Source organism: Ammodytes marinus (genome assembly GCF_949987685.1).
Source record: "Ammodytes marinus genome assembly, chromosome: 8".
In the NCBI taxonomy this organism is placed as follows: Eukaryota; Metazoa; Chordata; class Actinopteri; order Uranoscopiformes; family Ammodytidae; genus Ammodytes; species Ammodytes marinus.
In genome coordinates, this window is record NC_137212.1 from 29,430,755 (window position 1) to 29,452,913 (window position 22,159).

At 43.9% G+C, this 22,159-nt stretch overlaps 2 protein-coding genes across 6 annotated transcripts in view; one reads left to right on the forward strand and one right to left on the reverse strand.

Moving 5' to 3' along the window:
- fryl (furry homolog, like) overlaps window positions 1-19,306 on the forward strand; it is a 97,835-nt gene extending 78,529 nt beyond the window's left edge. For 3 of the 5 annotated variants that reach the window (XM_080033039.1, XM_080033036.1, XM_080033038.1), the window contains 11 exons: window positions 1,051-1,251; window positions 2,354-2,545; window positions 4,916-5,301; window positions 8,279-8,486; window positions 8,650-8,799; window positions 9,053-9,151; window positions 10,598-10,666; window positions 13,593-13,610; window positions 14,466-14,576; window positions 16,289-16,482; window positions 17,298-19,306. In XM_080033039.1, the coding sequence (XP_079889165.1) occupies window positions 1,051-1,251; window positions 2,354-2,545; window positions 4,916-5,301; window positions 8,279-8,486; window positions 8,650-8,799; window positions 9,053-9,151; window positions 10,598-10,666; window positions 13,593-13,610; window positions 14,466-14,576; window positions 16,289-16,482; window positions 17,298-17,541 (1,872 nt within the window). In that variant the 3' untranslated portion in view covers window positions 17,542-19,306. The remainder of the gene's footprint in view (window positions 1-1,050; window positions 1,252-2,353; window positions 2,546-4,915; window positions 5,302-8,278; window positions 8,487-8,649; window positions 8,800-9,052; window positions 9,152-10,597; window positions 10,667-13,592; window positions 13,611-14,465; window positions 14,577-16,288; window positions 16,483-17,297) is intronic. The other 2 variants (XM_080033037.1, XM_080033040.1) reach the window with 1 other exon arrangement.
- A 493-nt stretch (window positions 19,307-19,799) lies between these two features.
- Window positions 19,800-21,808, reverse strand: zar1 (zygote arrest 1; the record flags this gene model as incomplete). Its single annotated transcript, XM_080032718.1, has 4 exons — window positions 19,800-19,943; window positions 20,031-20,105; window positions 20,346-20,438; window positions 21,134-21,808. 4 exons carry the CDS (start codon window positions 21,806-21,808, stop codon window positions 19,800-19,802), a joined length of 987 nt encoding a protein of 328 aa, XP_079888844.1.
- Window positions 21,809-22,159: the final 351 nt, after the last annotated feature.

Genomic DNA, 22,159 nt, shown 5'->3' on the forward strand with positions numbered 1-22,159 from the left:
CGATTAATCGTTGCAGCTCTACCTACAATTGCCCACTACCTCTACTAGTACTTGCATAGTCAGTTACATTTCATCACTACTTTTAACCATACTGTCTTGAGTTGTGTTGTTCCAGATTAACAACATTAATGTCCTGTTTGTCCCAACTCGTGTCCTTACTGCTGTAGTAGAGACATTTCTGTTTTGTAACCGTCTTAAGTCTACTAACAAACGTATTCCTTCTCTTCTCTTGCCACAAGGAGTTGCAGGTAAGTGTGTGGGCCACAAAGCTTTTTCAGACATGTTCACTGCAGTGACCTTTTCCGTTTTTTTTTTTCACCAAATACAGTTTTACAGTGCTCTTTGATTTGATTTTGTGGCTCCTGTGGTTGTAGACCCCTTTTAATTTTTATAGTTTTAGAACATTGCATCATTCCCCATCCCAAAACGGGGGGCATAATCATCTCACCCACCTGGGTATTATGTGTTTTTTTTTTTTTTTTTAAGTTGATTTATGCCTCGTTTCCACTGAGCGACACTGTTAGGTTCTGCATGGCACTGTAACCCTAGATCTGGCCTGCGTTTCCACTACCCACAGCACCCTTACTTAGTAGGTGGGGTTTATGCCGTACTGCATAAGAGTATCGTAAACACAGTCTATGGGTCATAGCCATTGAGTGACGCTGGCCACCGCAGATACCTCTCTATTGTGACATGTTTATCTCTCGTACGGAAACGACTATTCTGTCAACCAATCAGTGGACTGCAGTGTGTTGCTCCACCTTTTTAGGTACCTCTTTGGGACTGTTCGGTACCCCAAAGAAAAGGGTGACAAAAAACAGGTGCAGCACTGTTTGCTTATGATGGTACACTTCCCTGACGTTTGGCAGTGGAAATGCAAATAAGTGCATGTTGAAGCCGCACCGAACCAAACCGCACTACCTAGTGGAAACAAGGCTATACATCATGTGTTTGTGCTTTTTGTTTAGGTGTTTTTCGCGAGATCCCCGCCCCTATACCCTCCTGTTGTTTGCACTGTGTCTCACTGCTGTTGTCTTGGCCGTCCTGCAGGGGGAGAGCATGGACAACTTTAACTGGGGTGTGCGTCGGCGCTCCCTGGAGAGCATGGACAAAGGGGACACGCCCACACTGCAGGAGTGCCAGTACGCCGGCAGCACGCCCAGCCTCAACCTCACCAACCACGAGGACACCGACGAGTCGTCTGAGGAGGAGGTACTGAGCGCTAGCCAGATTCTCACCCGCTCTGGCCTTGTAAGTCTCACTCCAATCAGGGTCCACTCCCACCCCACCCCAACCCACCATGCTCCCCACACAGCCCCGCTGGAATGGTGTGTGAGTGTGTGTGTGTGTCCTGAGCTGGACCTGCTGCTACTATGGACAGGGGGCTAGCTGCTCGCTTCTTTTGCTGGTGGTAGACACCGCCCCCCCTTCAAGCCCCAGCCCCTCTTCCACTGACTGCTAGATCGATGCTGTAGTCCTTTCTCTATATGCTATTACAGTTCAGAAAGAAAAAAATCAAATCACTTAGTTCTAGTCAAATTACCACATGGTAAATCATTGATCATTTACTGTTTCATTAATGAGAAATGTTCAGTTGCATTTCCAGTTTGCACTGCTTCTTTGCTTTGTTTTGCTTTGCAAGCAAGGTCTCACCCCCCCCCCCCCCCCCCCCCCTGCTGCCAATACTAGTGCCATTCATCTAAACACTTGACCTCAGTCTAATGGGGATGTATTCTCTCTCTCTCTCTCTCTCTCTCTCTCTCTCTCTCTCTATTTTCTTTTCTCTTCTCTTCTGTGTTTCTTGATCATGGTAGTGCACGGTGAGAGAATGCGCTTTTGCCTCTAATGGATATTTTCCCCCAGAATGTGTGTAGTCTACCAGTATTACTCTGTGCCACGTCAAAAATGAGCATGCAGCATTTATTTTTTGGCTAAAACCGAATTTTGAAAGAGTCTAGTGTAATATACAATATAGTTCATATGTTTTAATGTTGGAATGACTCTTCCGCTTTGGCCGAATCAATTGAATGGAAGACTCAAATGACTTAACGTGCTCTGCCTTATACAGAAAACAATGGTTTATGTATTTTTTTTGTTTTGTTCAACTACAAATAAGCTTAAAGTATATTAAGTTATCAAACCCAGCATAACATAAAGTGTGTTCTGCACCACAATAATGTATTAATAATATAATAAATAGTTTTGGGAGAAAAGAAAATCGGAAAATACATAGAAATTGCCCGTAAGTAATTTTTGTTCTGTGTACTGTGTTGATGACATCCTTAGCCTGTTTTAATAAAGGGTTGTCCAACAGACGAGAAGCTAAGCGGTCCCTGTGCTTTATGTTCTACAGCTTAACAGTGACTCTGCTACCGACGACACCGCCTCCAACCATGTGGACTCTTTGCAGCAGTCTCAGGACTCTTCCAGCAGTGTCCTGACAGAGGAGGCCACTGTCCTGCCCTATGTGCCCTCCCTCCCTCCCCTGGACAGCCCCAGTCTGGAGACAGCCCACTCAGACAGCACCAGCAGCCAGCTGCCTGAGGTGCGATCAATCGGGAGCAGTAATAAACTCTGGTGCACGGGTGCTTTCTAGCTTGCCTCTCTGTCTATCTGCCTATCCCTTTGTCCGCACTTGCTGTACTTCTTTACTGTCATTGAGACAAGAAAAATCTACAACCTTTTTGGGGGAATTTTAAATGGTGCCGGTTATAACGGTGTATGACCCACTGTCGGGCGTGCTACCTGAATCACTCTACCTGCTCTTGCTTTGTTGCTTTGCTTCCGGTTGTGGGTGCTGAAGGCTTGCACTTGCTCCTCCTTTTTAATGGTATTTTCTGTCAATAGTTATATGTGGGAGCTTGCTTGCTTGTGTGATTTGGGGAGAGATTGAAACAAAAAGCTCACCTCAGGTCGGCTGTTACTGCTCACCTCCAATAACATAGCAAACTGGCCATTCCAACTAAAAACTTGTGAAATGGACACCAGCTACTTTCTCTGCGGCAGAAGCATGTGTGAGTATGAGTCCATTACAAGTGGTGTGTTAGCTTTAGCATTGCTAAGTTAAGTAAGGAAAAACACTTGGTGCTCAAGCCAATTAGACCTCTTAAGTCTGCTACCATATTAACATGCCATAGAACCTTCTTTTGATGAACAGCTTTGCTACCTACTCCTACTCACATGTATCACTAATACTAACAATGGTGAGTATATGATGATGTCTGGCATTTGAACAGTGAGGGAGTTTTTCAGTATAAAAGCCATTATGCCGAACTTTATACGTTCAAATATATGGATGTAGGAATAGTCTCACCCTGCGTTCCAAATCACATACTTTTTCTTTTTACTACACAACATACTTTAAGAAGAGTTTAAGGGCCACAGGAGAGAAAAGGAAGATTTTTTTTTCATTATGTCAAGAAATGTCAAGAATAATGTCGAATACTCCAAAATGCTATTTGAGTTAGTGGGGCATTTATGTATTTTCAGCACACTACAATTGACTTGCATGTATTGGGACATGCTAAATCTTTTTCTGGCATATTAAATAGTAGGGAAGTATGGGGATTGGAACGCAGGGTTAGCTTTTACCTGTTCATTGTTAGGTGTTCCAACGTCCTACCCCTCAGTGACGTTGCTCCATGCGCACAACCCAACGTAACTTTCTAGGAAGTGGAATTCAGCCAGCCAGCTCTCAATATCATCTCAAGGACATCTCCCCATCACAGGCCCCTAGCTCTTAGCGTAATGAGCCTCCAGATAAAAACCATCAATACTCTTACTCAGGACGGCCACGACCACTTTCTAAAAGCTTTCTGTAATATAGCTGCTGTCTCTGTGATGTACTGGCTGCATGCCACGCTGCGCTTCACCCTACGCAATACAGTTTTGAATAGAAAAAAAAAACAAGTGCTCTTAATTAGGACCGTTTCTGTGCCATCGACGTATCCCTCCGCCCTCCATCACTTTACATATGGAATTTATCTGCACATTCCTGCGTCTGAGTAAGAATCCATAACTGGCTTTTGTGCTAATGTAATAAGTTAGGTTGTGGATTATAAAAACATAGCCTCATTTAGTCCGTAGAACGCGCTTCATTACTGCTGGTTCGATTTGTTATGTCCATAGCTTATGTGTAGTTATGGAGTGCAGGTCATAAATGAGTCCGTATAGATGGTGGCGTGCCTCAGAGCACATACAATACATCTCATTCATCTGCTTCCCTGTCGTTTCACCATGATGCTGCTACTGTTTTATTAGCGGTGAGGTCAGCATTTTAATGGCATTTCAGTGATAGATTGATATTGGCTTCCTTTTATCGACTCTTTTCTTTTTCTGAAAATTCTCACGAGAGACATTATGTTATGGAGTGACGTAAGGAGCCATCTCCCAGGAAGTGATAATTTTTTTAATTTGAAAAGAAAACACACTTACTTAAAAGTCCCTCTTGGGTAGTCGAAACTAGCATAGCCTGAGTATAGGCTGACCTAAAATACATATAGGCGCTATTTTTCTTCTTCTTATTATTAATGCCTTTGCTCGAGTCCAAATACCTGCCAACTCAGATAAAAAGATTGACGACAGGCAGACCGGAACATCCTGTTTTTCTCGAACTGGTATTAAATAAAAGTTTACTGGGCTTTTCCATTGTCATAATACTATTATTAATCTTACATAGTCACATACAAATACATTACCTCATCGCGATGCATCCTGTCTTGCACACGAACGCTAGCAAAGACCTTTAGAACAGTGGGCACTGCTGTCGAAAAAGACTACCGTTTCTTTTTGTCCAAAGAATTATCAAAAACTGAAAGCTTCTTTGTAGTCCCTTTTTTTATGTACAACATGTTTTAAGTTTGTTATGGCGTGCTGAGCCGCCCCTTGAGCGCCCCCCTGTGGCCTGTGTTTGCAGGACGCTGTGAGCATGATGGCTGGGGAGGAGCTGAGCAGCAGTGTGAGTGAGGACACGGGGTTTGGGAGCGCTCTGCCCTCTGACCCCCAGGACCCTCGAGAGGCTCCACAGCAGCAGGAGAGCCAGGAGACCATGGACCCTCCAGAGGAGCTGGACCCCGCCCCCCCTCCCCCGCCCGCCATAGACACTCCACCGGGATTTGAGGAAGAGGCCCTGGCCCTGCCCACCCCACCACAGGCCAAACCAGACCCCGACCCAGACCCTGACCCAGACCCAGACCCAGACAGCACCTGTGGCTCCATGTGGGAGGAGGACGTGACACAGGCCCTGAAGGAGCTGGATGAGCGCTGCGAGGAAGAGGAGGCTGATTATTCTAGCATGTCCAGGTAAGTGTCCCAGATGTCCTACCTTATCAGGGAGCTGTTCAAAAATGATCTTATGTCTGCAACCCTTAAAGTAGCAGTGTGTTAAAGGGAAATGGTGTTTTTCAGAACTGACTTGGTAGAAATGGAATATTATATTCATCACTTAAAATATATATTTTATTCCCTTTTTAAAATGAGCGTTTTATATCTACATTACAGTTGGAGGCCGCCATGTTTCACCTACATGTTTATACAGTAGCACAGAACGGATAGAATTAATGTCCAGAAATGTCAGCAAGAAATGCACCTAGTTACTGAAGATGGATGATGCCATCTTCAGTAACTAGCTTCTTGTCCTTGGAGGCCACCCTTAGCTTCTGTTCATTCTCAAAACGGGGGAGAGGAGATGGAGTGTTTTCAATCTAAAACTATACAAAAATACACAGATTACTATAATATGCTCTGAGTCAGCAAGATATATGGAACCCCCATTAACATTCCGTTCAGAAGATCTCCTAACTTTACTAGAGGGTCTGGAAGTACTAAATAAGAAGTCTAAAGTCTTAAATTGACACACAGGAAGTTGATGTCGTGTGAACAGAGTAACTTAAAAAAATCACAATGTTAACAAAGATTAAGGGGCACTTTACACGGTGAAAACGTGACAGTTTTCCCGTTTTTGGTTTAAAAAAAAAACCCCTATAGCTCTTCCGGTACAATTTGATGCATAAAACCTTACTGTAACCGAAAATTAATGCCACTAACGTTCATAAAGCGGTTGGTGTAAGCTTTGGGTTACAAGTATTGTAAATGACAAGCTTTCTGTCCTTTCACCTTATTGAACTCGTGAAAACAGAAGACATGCTGATAGTGAAGGGGCTTTATGAGCGGCTACTTTCCTGTTAGGCGTACTTCAAAATAAAAGTCAACTCACATTTGTCCAGTGAAATGCTATTAATGTTTAGCCAGTGAAATGCTTTTACTGTGAAGCCGTAGCCTTAATGCTCCTTTTGTTGAACAGTAACTTAACCGCTGCGCGCTGAACTATGGATAGTGTTTTTTTAATGTAGAGAGCCGTGTCCCTGGCATATTGTAGTTTGGTCTGGCTTTGCGAGACTACTGGCATATAGAAGATACACACGTTTATTTGGCTAGAAAAACCGGCAGAGCACAAATCCTTCCCCAGACAAAGTGGCCGGTGGTCTCAATAACTTACTAATCGCTTAGACTAAATTGGCGAGTGTTATATTTGAGCCCTGCACGAAACTCTCCGCGGATCACAGTGATGGTGCCGCGGAGACACCGTGCATGTTGTCTTCTAACTTTATAACTCGCGTGTGGGTATTTTGACAGCAAATGTTATAGACTACGCATACGTGAAGTGGAGCCGTGGCGTCAGCGTTACCAGGGGAAATGGTTTCGGTGTTTACAAGAAACCAAAACCGTTGTGTTTTCCAAAAAATCCTCCCTGGGAGGTGATCTCAAAAACCTGCGGTTTCATGCCTGCATTTGCTGTTTTCATGTAAATGATATAGTGCAAATGGGAGAATATTTTCGCGTATGCACCGTTTCGTGTAACGTGCCCCTAAGATGACAAATGTCAGGAAGTGAAACAATCCTATCTAGAACTGTCATCTGGTAACTTGGTAACCGGTTGAGAGGCTTCACGATCTGTCTGTTGGACTCAGCAAGGGGCTGACTGATAACATTGTATGTTTGCGTCACAGATTTAATTACATTATTTTACGAGCCGACACTTACCTACCTCTGCTTTGGTAAAATTAAACAGTTCCATTCAAAATTGGTATGCAATGTCTCATGTTGATTCAACAATAGCTTGGGTAGCTTGGCAGCTTGGTTGCTTTATGAAGGTATATAGATTTACAGTATGTGGCTTTTTGAGATGGTGTGATGGCTAATTTCTTCTCTGGCATGGCTCCCATCTGGGCGGGAGATATGGATGAGGGCCAGGCTAGGCTGGCTGCAGGCCACATTTAAACAGTCCCTCTTCAAGGTGGGCCAATTCTGACTGGAGGACAGCTCTAAAGTCATTGTTATTAACTACCGGTACACTGAAGCAAAATGAAGATTTAAACCCACACACACACTAAGCCTTTTTGTAGCATACATCACTGTCTTGAAGGGCTTTCACTTAGCTTAGTCACGCATGATTAATAGGCAAGTGTGTGTGAGTGGTGTGTACTCTGCATGATTGTCTGAACAGCAGGTCTCTAACCAGTTTTAGTATATTCCTATGCATTGCATGAGGATTCCTGCGAGTAGGAGAGAGCAAGATAAAAACAACCCTGGCAGCGTTCTACCTCTGTGTGAGGTCGGGAGCTGGCTCTGTTTTTGAGAAGTGTGTGTGTGTGTGAGAGGATGCCCAGCTTGTGTAGAGTGTTCTCTGCAGTCCTGTGTGGGATGGGAGTGCAGTGCGCTAGTGCTGTTAGCAGTTTGCAGCACAGTGGAGCTGCAGCCGAGGGGAAGAGAGTAAGAGAGGGAGAGAAAAAACCAAGCGATAGTTTGGTTGAGGATGAGGACAGAGACTGTGTCCGCTCCAGCGCTGGGCAGCGCGGGCATTAGATACTTATATTCTGTCTGCTTCTTCAGGCTGTTTGGTCCCACAGGCCTGTGAGTATCTTGTCTGTGTGTATGGGAGAAGGAGGGAGAGAGAGATGCATCGTTTGCGTGATGCTAAAATGCTAATGGCTGATATGTTGTTGTTATGCTGGAGCACTGCAGTAGATCAGAGCTCTCAGTGTACTGCAGCAGATTCTGCGGTGAGATAGCCAGGCAGAGATAGAGCGATGAGAGCTTGTTTACTTGCAGCAAGTAAAGGACGAGCGCGTGTGTGTGTGTGCGTGTGTGTTTACATTGGTCCTTCAGTGCAGACTGGGGGGAGTGTGTGGAAGATGTAGGATAGTTGCTCATTGGCCCCTGTGTGTGTGTGTGTGTGTGTGTGTGTGTGTGTGTGTGTGTGTGTGTGTGTGTGTTCCAGTCAAGATGAAGGTGACGCAGACTGCTACCCAGAGCCCCAGGCCTCTCCGCCCCCCTCTCCCTTCCTGTCTGCCATCCTGGCAGCCTTCCAGCCCGTCGCCTACGACAATGAGGAAGATGCTTGGCGTTGCCATGTCAACCAGATGCTGTCGGATACAGACGGTTCCTCTGCTGTTTACACCTTCCACGTGTTCTCCCGACTCTTTCAGGTAGAAGCCTTGACTCTCTCTTTTTTTTGTCGTGTGGATATTTTTGGTTGGCAGGACTGGACGTAATGTTCCATCTTCTTTCTTGCTAACTCCTGAACATTCTCATTAAAAAAAAAAAATGTTTCTTCCGTTTTGTATTCCACCATCCTTGTTCAATACACAGAACATCCAGGGGAAGTTTGGCTCCATCACCCACTCGTCGGTGCGCTTCCTGGGGGAAAGGCTCCAGCGAATGGGCAACCAGTTCCTCAGCTCCCTGGAGGTCATGACGTCTCGCTCGCAGTGTCCCACTGTGCTGCTGGACGCCGAGACGGTGAGGCCCGTTCTGCATCTCTGTCTGCAATCCTTTGAATACAACCGAGGGAGCAAAAGAAAAAAAAATACAATATTGTGGTTGCAGTAACACATGTACCTGTCATCACAAACATAGTGCTGCATGTTCCACACATTCCCTTGATGTATGTCTTGACTGTCCTGTGGAAAGCTGATTTTTGTGTGATTATTTGTGTGAGTATTAGGTGTTGTTGTGGGGTTAATGTATGTGGTGTCCTGTCTTGCTGTTGTAGCTGGTCTCTTGTGGACTGTTGGAGACTCTGAAGTTTAGTGTGCTGGAGTTGCAGGAACACCTGGACACCTACAACGCCAAGAGGGAAGCAGCAGAGCTCGTAAGTCACCACACATCTCTCCACACACACACACACACACTCTCATCTGCTTTATTATTCTCTTTGAACCCCCCCCCCCCCCCCCACACACACACACACACACACACACTCTCATCTGCTTTATTATTCTCTTTGAACCCCGCCCCACACACACACACACACACACACACACACACTCGGGTTAGTTGCCTCATATCCTCTGTGATTCTTAAGACTCAAAGACTTAAGGGGTATTTGTGTTGGTGTTGTGTGCGACTCTAAAGAACATGATCACAAGGGTAGCATGTGTAAAATGTATCCTTATGCCATCAAAATCTTCATCGCAGTAGACCCGGTTTAGAATCCTTGCCGCGGTTGGTTCTCTGCAGGTCTCCACATTTTTGGGTTACTTAAAGGTTCAGTTAGCGGAATGGTCAGTTTAGCTAACTTCCTGTCAGTGACTGCAGTTAGCAGTCCCCTCCCTCGTCCCTACGTCACCACATTAATGCACTGTGGTCTTCAAGCAGCGAGATATCTAGCATCATCTCAGATCCATAGGTGTGATAAAACATGATTTAAAAACCATCAAAACAGACATTGTGAAGGATTTTTACCTGCTACGCCATTGTAGACACATAAACATTCACCCATCTGTCCTACTACGGAAGCTCCAATTACACCACGTAATGAAAAAGTTAGAGAAAGAACTATCTAATAAAGTGAAAAATTTCAACAACAAAAAAATCTATAGAATAAAATGAGGACCGTGGAGCACCTTGTGTAGCCATGGCCTACTCCTTTACACACATTTCTCCTAAAATTTGCCACTATTCTTGTACAACTATGACTTCATTATTGCAATTTTACCTTGTATTTTTTTTACTCAACTTGGACCTAATACTCTGATGTAATTGAAGACCAAGAGGATATGGAGACAAATAGCTGACGCTGTCCAAGTTCAGCCCCCGCTCTCTGTCTCATCAGCGGAGAAAGGCATTGAATCAGTAGTTTAGTATGAGTAGATCTGGCTGCATCACTGGTGACATCCCCCTACCCACAGCAGATAAAAATAACCCTCGGTGCTCCTAAATCAGTTATAGAAGGCCAGGCATGAGAGAGAGACTGTGAGTGGTGGAAAGAGGAGGGAGGTGGGGGGAGGGGAAGAGATGAGATTGCAGAGGGGGTTCTGGGATGCAGGGGCGCTAATTGAATGAGACGGCGATGGTCCCTGGAGGCCTAGATACCAAAGCCCTGCTCTGGGAACAGGCCCTTCTTTAATTCGCTAAGTACAACACACTTATTGAATCACCCATCCTTCCCTGACCAGCTTTTATTATATACGCACACAAATGTTAGATGCAGAGATGGTATATGTTACGGTAGCAAAGTTACCTCCTCAGCTAAACCTTGTGTTTGTTTTTTGTCCTGTTGTTTTTCGCTTCCTGTCGTCCAAACCCCAACACACAGTGGCTGGAAAACTGCAGGAAAACATTTGGGGACAAAGACAGCAACCAACGGTCCAACACACATACACAGGTACCAACTAACACTTGGAATTCATTTATTTCATTAGGAATGGATGCATCATGGAACCAGTTTGGTTGTTGCATTAAGACTTAAGGTCCAGCTGAAATTGCATGTTGTTGTCTGCTTCAGTAAAAATCAAGATGGAGAAATGTATAATTGATTTTTTGCCCCCTACTTTTGGATGTGTTCGTCACAATACTGCGAGTTCTGAGTTTATGTAAATGGAGAATTTGTTTCCATACAGCCAATCAAATGGCCTACAGTTTAAATCATACTTAATGTCATAGCTTTATGGCTGTGTTCACACATCCTTAGCCTTAGGGCTCAATTTAGATGCATTGTTCACATTAGGGGTGTGCACGTGTACACGTGTACACGAGTAACCGTTTAGTAAATCATAACCGTTTAGGAAAAATCAATAAACGAAAACCGTTTAAAAAAAAAATATTCAAATTTTAAATGTTCTTTTTTTCAAAGTTTTTAAATATGTTCTGGAGACACGCATTTATTGATTTTACATCACTAATAAACTACTTGGGGAGGATAAAAGCTAGTCTGCCCAATCTGTCTGTCCCTCGGCGTGTGTGTGAGTGTGTGTATAATCGCAAACACACGCACACACACACGGGGAGGCGCCGTTCTCGGGCTCGACTCACAGCCACGGAAGAGTGATGAAAGATAACCTAAAGATTAAAGTTACCCGGTTGACGTGAACTACGCGCGTAAGTAGCCCAAACTTTATAACACCTGTTCAACCTGCATAAACGTGGACATGTAGAAAGCGATAGGCTATATTAATCAGGAAATTAATGAAGCGCGATAATGACGGCGCACATGACAGGCGAACGCGTATGTGTGTGTGTGCGCTCGCCTACAGGACGGCGGGCGCACGAGAACAATGACGTCACGGTTAACCGTGTACACGAAAAAAATTCCGTCGTGTACACGGTTAGACATTTTTGTAAACGTTCACACCCCTAGTTCACATCCAATTTGTTGGTTTTGGCTGTTGACATAATAAAAATAAATAAATGTGGGCAACATCAGATTCCTGTCTGAAGTGGTCACACTCCTGAACTAACCTGCATGCGCTAAAGAACAGTAACCATGACGCAACACACAGCACGTAGTTCACACATGTAAAGATGGAGGAGGCCACTGAAATCAGAATTCATGGTTTATTTTTTTTTAATGTTTTTTTTTTTATGAGCAGCTAGGACGAGTGTGAGGAGAAAGAGAGACACATTTTTAATTGCGGCGTTTTGTGGCGCAATGGCCGCTAATTCTGCACGGAGGACCTGTGTGAATGCTGAGTCAGCGCCCTGAGAGTCACACACAATCTGAAATGACTGTTCACAATCAGGTCACATTGCAAAAATTCTGACCTGTGATATGAAAGTGGGCCGAATTGAAATGACCAGATTCTGTTGATTTGTGCTTTTAACATTGCCGTGTATAAAAATTTAAAAAACGGTCGCATATAGGAAAATGTATTAGAAGGGTTACATTAGCCTAAATGTAGCCTTCGTCTCTGGTTCCCTGGCGTGGCTCAGCCTGCCAGCTGCTGTCAATCAAACACAGACAAGATAAGCGAGACCAGAATTTCAAACGGCTTTTCCACTCGAACTTATTTGTCCTCAGTTGTGTCCGGTCTTTGCATGATGTCACACTCCACATCATAGAAATGTTGACATTTTGTCTTAGCTTGAGCTTCTTGCACAGCTCTGTGGACATGCACAGATTCCTCATTATTTTTCCAGCCACAGACAAGCTGTCTTAGGTTAAAACAAAAGCCCCAACCACAGAGAGTTCTACCAGCATCCAATGCAGAAGTTACAAATCTCAGAGATGATGTCAAATCTCCATGACAACACCGAGGGGGGTGAATTTTTTTAATCTTTTTAACTATTGGAGGTTAAAATTTACGAAGAATTAGGGGCGCGGCATCTTGAGTGACAGCTAGCCGCCCGCTGGCCCTCACTTCGCCTCGGTGGTATACGTCAGCTAGATGGGCGTATCTCTCTCCCCCCGACGTCGCATCAATGCCCTTTTTCGGCAAGAGGAAATGAGGCAGAGTAAAAATCTGGCAAGATGGCTAAGCGCATAGGCCAGGACGATTGGATGTAGTTGGAACAACTGAGGTCAGCCCGGATGCTACATCCATTTTATATACTATCTATGGTTAAAACTGATGTACAGTCACAGGGACAAGTCAACTTATTTAGCATCTGGAAACCGGTTCTAAAATAGTAAAAATCAATCTATGATATCAAGTTTTTACAAAAATCTGATTGAAAATCAATGTTCATAAATATTATAAAATCTAGTTTTAGAAACTGTCCAGACCGTTTGACAGGACCGTGTGTGTGTGCCCATATCAGACGGTCTCCATGGCAACATCCATTGTTTTTTACAGAATGTTTCAGCACAGAACTACCGTGATTGGTTTAAAAATACTTGTAGTGTCATAAGAACCAGAGCATAGCCCGCCTCCATCTAAACTGAATTTCTGAAAAAATGACAATATATTTTCATTTGGATTGAGAAATATTATATGCCTAACTCTTTGCAGATGCTTACTATCATGCAACCAACTCCCCAAATGACACTGTTAGAAGGATTGTGTGGATTTGGGTTTCCAGAGGCTCCACTCTCTCTACCATATCTTCTCTCTCCCTCATCACACACACTCAGCCTCTCAGGATATAAAGCTTGTGTTACTGCTGTAGTGAGCTCATATCTGTTGCGTCACTGATCCCCCCTCCCCCTGACCTGTTGTGAAGATGATAAACCACCGCCACCGACCCCGTCAGGTCTCTACTTGTGTCTCCATGTTAAAGCTCACTAATTCTTGGTCTTTCTCTCCTTCTGTTTTGTTTGTTTTTATTTTATTTGTTTTTTTTGTGTGTGCGACCTGCTCACCTTCTTTGCTTAGCAAATGGAAAATCTAGCAGTAAGTGGTTCTCATATTCTATAGACTTTTTTTTAATAATAATCATTTGGACAGAACACTGATCATCTCATCCTCTCTCTGTCTGTACATACATACCTGCTGTTGACACAACCACAGACTGTGCTCTGCCAACACCCCCCAACCCCCCCTCCCCCACCCCACCTCTTATATGTCTGCTGCCTAGATCAGCCATGATATAAAAAGCTCAATTCTGCCATCCATCCAGTCATTCATAATTTACTGTCATCCTTGTAGTGCAACATAGGCTTTTCTTTTTTTTAACTTGTTGCTACATCCAGCCTGGTTAATAATCAAGTGAATCAACATGTCTTCAATGTGTAATGATCAGTTACAGACGATTTCAGGGAGGGGGGGCCCTGTGGTTGGTAGAGGATGGGGGGTGGAGAGGTCATTTTGGCCATCAGGACTAGATCACCTTTTTTTATTTTGCATGTGTATTGTTCCATTCCCATAATCTGTTTTTGAATTGCCTTTTGTTTTTTCTCTCCCTCCATGTTGTGCTGGGTTAAGGTCCTAATTTTTCCAAGTAATTACTACTTTTTGCCATTCATCTACAGTGAGCCTCACAGAACAAGGGGGGTTGAGGGATGGGTTTTTCTAATTGAAATCTCATGACTAATTCCACTAGTGGGTAGACTCACCTCTTCTTCCATGGCCCTGGAAGAAAAAAAAAAACTCCAGATGGCCACGTTAACCCCTTTCATCTCCTCCCACGTCTCTAACCCAGGATAAACCCATCTGTCTAATCATGTGCTCACCAGAAAGTCATTTCATTGAGGTGTGTGTTGGGCCATAATAAGGTAACTTACTTTGTGTGTGTTTGTGTCTCTGTAGGAGCTGGAGCTATGTCGCCGGCTCTATAAGTTGCACTTTCAGCTGCTGCTGCTCTTCCAGGCCTACTGTAAGCTTATCAGCAGGGTGGACACCATCAAGAGAGAGGCAGAGGTGAGGGCTGACACACATGGGACTGGATAGTTGGGGCGACTGTGGCTCAGGTGGTAGAGCGGGTCGGCCAATGATCCAAGGGTTGGCGGTTCGATTCCCGCCCTGCCACCTGTGTCATGGTTGTTGTGTCCCTGTGCAAGACACTTCACCCACCTTGCCTCGTGTGAATGTGAATGACTCTGCTGTATGTTTTGAGGTGGTGGTCTGAGGGGCCCTTGGCACGGAATGGCAGCCACGCTTCCGCCAGTCTGCCCCAGGGCAACTGTGGTTACTATCATAGTTTACCACCACCGGTTTGACTGTGTGTGAATGAATGGAACCTGGAACCCTGTAAAGAGCTTTGAGTTCCTAGGAAATAAAGCGCTATATAAATCCAATCCATTATAGGAGAATAGAATGGCGCTGTGGGAACTCCCATCTTCTCCATTTCCTCTGTCAGGGAACCAGGAACAGACACATTGCATCATGCTGCAGGAAACCGTCTTCCCCTGATTGTTGTCTCACTGTTATTCCTCATTACATTTTGAAAGTATTCTTTTGTATTTTCACATAAACAAACTACGTAGTGTTATTGATTATGTAAAAAACGTTCCGATAGGTAAATAAGAGAAACGTACCGTTTTCGGCACTAGAAAGCTAACACCCGTGCAGTTCCGATTATGTCATCCTTGCGATTTTTCGTCCATACAGAATAAAATCTGAAATGCAAAAATGTTTTGCCAGAATACAATCCCTGCAGCCTCTGGGCCTTGTAGAAAGCCCTCTGATAGAAACACTTTATGAGAGGGATATATGCAGATCATGGAAGGAACTCATGGTCTTCTTCTTTTTGAAAAGTCTAAATAATGTGTCACATGTTTCTTTGTTTCATTGTCTGACTCCCAAGACTCAGGAGAAGTGTTTTAGTCATCAAACTAAGATAATGTTATAATGGTTTGTGTGTCATTTCCCCAAACATATCTGTGGGATAGGTTAAAAGGTTGAGAGGGTTCCGTCAATACGGCGCATACATAAGTAAGCAGTGTATTCTCTGGCGGGATCTTTTTACTAGAGTAGTTAACACGGGCCCTGCTAAACGTGGATTGCAGTCGAGGCCACTCTGGACCGCATCCTGCCCCGGAGCTTTAATTAAATTACAGGACTTAATGATATTAAATAATTCCTCAATAAAGAGTAATGGGGCTCAGCAGCTTCTCCACTAGATATATTCAGTGGTGAGGTCTATGCCAATGGCCTCCAGGATAGTCTTCACATGTACAGTGCCCTCCAAAAGTATTGGAACATTGATGCCAATTCCTTTATTGTTGCGGTTGACTGGAAAACAGTTGGCCTGGAAAAGCATCACAAAAGAAGAATGCAAAAGTGTTGTGATGTCAATGGGTCACAGGCTTGATGCGGTTATTGCAAGCAAAGGATTTGCAACAAAATATTAAGTCTTATTTACTTGAATTTATTTTAAGTCATCTGTTCCAATACTTTTGCTCACCTAAAAAAATGTGGTGTTCCTTTTTCAAATAATGATATCTTCGCAGTTGTGTATCAGATCCAGATGTAAATACCTGGAAATGAAAGCTGAAATGTTGATCTATTGTCTCATATTCATAGTTTGGTGTCAAACCCAAATGTTTCCAGTCTACAGCAAAAGACACTGTTCCAATACTTTTGGAGGGCACTGTATATGCATTGAACATGTGTATGTGTGTGTTGTAAAGGTGACCAACATGTCTGAGGAGCTGACCATCCTAGAGAGCTGTTTGAAGGAGGCTGAAACGGGAACCGACGGGCAGGAGGACGTGTGTATGACGGACGGCGCTCAGACCAACACAGAGACGGCCATCCAGTCACTGATAGAGACACTCAGAGGCCGAGACTTCTGCTCTGCCCTCTCACAGGTCAAACTCTTCAGGTAAGACGGGACAATTACAATTGATTACATTACATTACATTTTATTTAGCCGACGCTTTTATCCAAAGCGACTTCCATTAAGTGCATTCAACCATGAAGGTACAAACTCAGAACAACAACAAGTACTATAGCTTCAAATAAACCAAACCACAAATTGCCACATGTAAGTGCTACAATTCCACACATACTATCCATGCCTTGATAAGTCGCAATGTTCCAAAGTCTGATGCAGTTTATTGATAGACTATACACTCACCAGCACACTTGTATTAGGTACACCTTTTTCTAGTACCGTGTTGGACCTCCTTTGGCCTTCAGAACTTCATTAATTCTTCTTGGCATACTTTCAACAAGGTGTTGGAAACATTCCTTAAAGGTTTTTGTCCATATTGACATGATAGCATCACGCAGTTGCTGCAGATCTGGCGGCTGCACATCCATGATTCAAATCTCTGGTTCCACCACATCCCAAAGGGGCTCTATTGGGTTGAGATCTGGTGGCAGGCCATTGATTACGCAATTATTTTCAGGCTTTTGTAAAATCACAATGCGTGACATTTTATTTTACACGGCACGCAATCCTACCGTTAGTAGGTCAGTTTGCACATTTTTGCTGTGAAATTGAGTTTTGCGGGTTACACACATACAATCAGGGCCTTGTTGTGTACAAATGGAACAGAAAAGCTTCAAAGACAATGAAATAAATAAATTATTCAACCCCCATTTAAAAAAAAAAAGAAAAAAAAAATAGTTCTGTACGACTTTTGTTCAAAATCTTGGCTGTGTGAACTCACCCCTCTCTCTGTTATCTCCAGGTCTTTGTGGCCTAACGACATATTTGGCAACGAGACGGACAACGCGGTGCAGACCCTGCTGCACATCTACTTCCGCCACCAGACGCTGGGGCAGACGGGCTGCCTGGCGGTGGTGGGCCCCAGCAGGGACCCGTCGCAGGCCAGCGCCCGCCTCATGGAGCTCAACCTCCAGATCAGAGAGGCTCTGAGCAGGGCACAGGCCTGTCAGACCATCAACAACACCGTGGTCAGCACTGGACTGTAAACCTGTGGTACAGAAAAGACTGCAAGGCTATGTCCGAGGACTCAGATTGGGACATAAAAACACGTACACCCTCCCCCCCTGCTCTACACAGACCTCACCTCAGCTGTAGAGAGAGAGAGGGTAGACAGCGAGGGGGTTTCAGAGGAGGACCAGAGAGAGACTCCACCTATAAAAGGGCTAAAAGGATGCGTGGGAATAACTGACTCTTAATATATATTAGTACACACACACACACACGTATGAATGCTTCAAGCTAATATATTTTCCCCAGGCTAAGCCAACTTGCAAAATTCAGTTGCAATAAGTCATGTGGTGGTGTTGCTTGGAAAAGAATAGGAGAGGACACGGTGGGATGACAACTTTTTTTCAAATTTTTTTTTTTCAATTTTTATTTTTTTTTGCTGGATCTGCCCGTCGTGCTGCTGAGCCTCTTCTGGGCTGGACAGACGGAATTGAAGCATGCCAAACAGTCCAGAGAAGGAGGTGACGCGTAGGTCTGAGGACACACGGTCAAGATTCTTAAGCAAACACAGAAAAAAAATCTTGTTTTTAAAAAGAGGTTTTTCAAAAGCATGCTTGAAAGAGAAAAGCACTGCAAGAATATTTTTTTGGAGAAATGTATTTTTTATTAGAGCTAACACATCCTAGGTTGTAAATGTTAGGATATTTAACATGTGTAATAGTAACCCTGCGGGAGACGTTTGCCTTCAGGGAGAGTGTAAAAAGAGAAATCTATCTATTGATCTGCTTGGAGAGGAGAATCCCCTTTTAACAGGTCTTTGTGCAAAACTCACTCTTTAACCAAATAAGTAGCTGCCTTTTAGAGACTCTTTGACTGTGTGATATATATATATATATTGGATATTCTGGTATAAGCTCACACACACAGATGCATATAATTGCACACAGGTGCAGACTGGCTACAGCTCATTATGGAAACATAACTTATTTTACTCTGTATATATTTTAGAAAATGTATAGTGTAAAACCAGTATTTTTTTCCCCCCCTCCTTGTACTTTTTGTGTAATGCACTGTTCATCCGGATAGGATGTATGTATAAAGCTAATGTGATGAGAGAAAGCCAAAAACCAGATCCGAGTCATTAATGATCCCGCTTAACATTTTCTTCCTCACCCCAAACTTCATACATTTCCCAAAGGCTTCCTTGGTGTGTTTGGTTGTGGTCTTGCAATAGGGGGGTTTCATGTGGGGACTAGCCACCTTTCTGATTTATGACAGGGTTGGCATGGAAGATCTAATGCAGCCTCCCGTCTCCTGTTTGGACCACACCAATCCAGCCGAGTCGTATGCATTCCTTCTCTCCACTGATCTTGTTTTTTAGTGTGTCACCCCATTATGGGCTCTGCTTAAAGACCCTTGAGGGGGAGACTAAAAAAAGGTTTGTTTGTCCATGTAGGTTGATCAAGTTGCAAAGCAGTGCTCGTCCTCCACTATACAATATGATCCTAAAGAGTGTAGTTGGGAGTGGCACTGTGCTTTCAGAATGACCCGACTTGCTGCGTGACTGCAGGACATGAACCGTTATCTGAATTGCTTTCTAGAAAATCTTGTCATGGCACATTTGTAACAGTCACTGTACTCATTCCTCTGAGCTTCCCCCCCCCTGCTTGTCTGGTACATTTGAATGCTGTCCTTTAATGAATATATTATTTACCTGGAAGATGTTTTAATGTAGAGGTGCATTATCCATTTTTTTTTGTTGCTCACTCACATACCAGCCTTCTCTGGATAAATAAAAGCCTAATACAGTACAAGTGTCTTAAGTTATTAAGATTGCGTTGCTTTTCCTCAGCCCCCCACCGACCCCCCCCGTTCCAATTCCCATACTTCCCCTACTATTTAGGATGTCCCAATAGATGCACGTCAATTGTAGTATGCTGAAAATACATGTCCCACTAACTTGAAGTTGAGTGTTCATCTTTATTCTTGACATAATGAAAAAAAAACTTTATCTGATTTTTTTTTTTCTTTCCCGTGGCCCCAAAACCTTTCTGTACTTTAGTATGTAGTGTAGTAAAAAGAAAGTGTATGTGATTTGGAATGCAGGGATACACAGGTTTGGTTTGAGTTACGTACAGAGTCGGTACAGCTGCATGCATGGTAGTTATTTATTTTCCTCGTTAAAGGGTGTGGTGCTTAGCATTCATTGCAACAAAACAAGCCATGAAATAAAGTTTTGAATCAAAAATATATAGATTTTGCATCCCAGATGCCATTATTGACACAGAGCAAAAGTTTAGATGATGTATTTGAAGCTGAAGGTGCTGTCGCAGGAGAGCCGCTTGCCTCTGCACCTGCCACACAGGTCCTGTCTGTGGGGCCGCTTGGGGTCAACGTGGCGCTGCGTCATGGCACAGCAACAGCGAGATTTGTTGCAAGTCTGAAAGAAAAAATATCATCTATGGTTCAGTAAAAAAGGCACAGACCATTTTAAAAACGTACTTTGCCACTAAGTAAAAGGGCTTACGTGACATGTGATGTCCTCCACACGGTATGGGTTGAATTCCTTTTGGCATTTCCTACAGTACTGTTTGAAGTAAACCTGCAACAAACAATTAGTTTCATATTGTAGTGTTTGGAATTCAAATTATTATTCACATTTTTGGCCCACCAAAAGTGAGAATTAATTTTCTCCTTTAAAGAAAAATAAATAAATAAGGGGTCATTGCAGTAAAATTAAGTTTTAAAAACTTCTTAGATTGCAGTCCCCCCCTCCCCCCCAACCCAAGTGCAATTATTGGCTAATTTGATTTGCTTTACACAGAAGACATGGTGTGCTCACCTTGTTGGTGCCCTGAACGCACCAAACATAGGCGCTCTCCCATCGCAGGTTGCATGCTCTGCAGTGATAATATCCGTACTTCTGTTCCAGAAACTGACAGACAAAAAGGAAACCGTTAGAGAGTCTGTTCACTCCCCCTCACTAGCACTGGCTCAGTAAACATTGGTTAAAGCTCAGTTTAGCTTTACAGTCTTCCATTGAGTTATTACAGCTCTTGCATTTGTCATAGCCAGACGTTGAGACTTGGGCTGATCATCAACATTATCTTGATGAGAGTCAGCCTAGCTCCAGTCATGACATTTAGAAGAGCCCATTTCAACAAATTCAAAAACAGCCAAGACTGGACACTCTGGAGTTGGCTGGGAATAAGTGACCTACATCATTTTATTACATTATCCAAATTAGATTGATCTATATCCAAATATTTCTGAAAATCAGGAGGCTTTCCAGTTGGAGAAGAATTCCCCAAACCAAAATCTAAAAACATAATTCAGAAAGAACCCTGAAACACACCTGAGGAGGGAGGGGGGGGGGGGGTTCTTAAAATAACCATGTTATACTGTACACAATTGTAGGAACATGAACTATTTTAAGATTTAAAATGTATCTAATCACAGATGGAGAGGACTTTATAACAGGAATTTTATCTTCATAACTACTTATTTTCTTGGTAGTATTTTTATTTTTTTAAACTGAGCACAAGTGGAATGTATTTAGAAAAAAAAATGGAAATCCGTTCAAAACTTGGAAGTTAAGGGAACCCCCTCTAAACGCGTGATGCAACTCACCTGGAACTGCACGCGCGCCTTGTCCTCAGGAGTTGGCTGCACACAGTCACTCTTGGCCTTTAGCTTTTTGACATTGTCCCGGAGCTTGGCGGTCTTTCCATCCACACCGGCCGGCTCTTCTTCGCCTTTCCCCGAGTTCTGGTCCGGCTCTCCGGTCTGCGCCTCACTGCACGAGCCTTCTTTGCTGTTGTTGTTTTCGTCAACCAGGAAGCAGGTGACGCTCCTGTAGGCGATGGGTGAGTAGACCGCGAGAGTGCGTCGGTAGCTCACGCCGCCCCCAGCCTTACTATTGGGGCTGCTGCCGGGCGACGAGGCGGCGGCGGTGGGCTCCTGCCTCCTTTTACGCACGAGGTCGCGCTTCATGGCCAGCATGGTCCGCGGGCCGATGGAGCACTGCACTGTGGCGTCTCTCTTGGGGTTGACCTGCACCGCCACATCCTTAGTGTTGGCCTTCCTGAGTCTCGGGGTGAGCTTTGGATTGATTTGGGATAAGATGGACTTGAGCTGCGCGCGCTGGCGGTTGTTGAAGGCGTCCGAGATGTCTCCGTAGTGGGAATGGTAACTTTTATATTTCCCCCACGCCTCGTCTTTATTAGTCTTGGGGTATCTGCCCGTGTAAGGGTCGTAAGAGGAATAGAAATAGCTGTCGACTGGATCGTCACAATACGTTGCCATTTTGTTCAATCAACCCAATGGTCTCTGGGTGAAGCTATTTAAATTGATTAGGCAGCGCGAGCTCGCCATCATCAGGCCTAATCATGGTCAGGTGTGTCGGTGTGTGGGACCCTTTTCCTTTTTCCCTCTTCCCAAAAACGGCACACACGCGAACACGGTACACGTCTTTAGTGTCCATATATTTTATTTTCTTGATTACAGTTTATAATATACATGTATTGTACATTTTGTTCAGACTGTTAATGGAGCACATGTAGGCTAGTGAATGGCACTGCATGAATAATTCTGATATGTATGTTTTGTGTTTCTCACACACAGTTTTAAAGCCATGCTCATTAGTGAAACTCAATG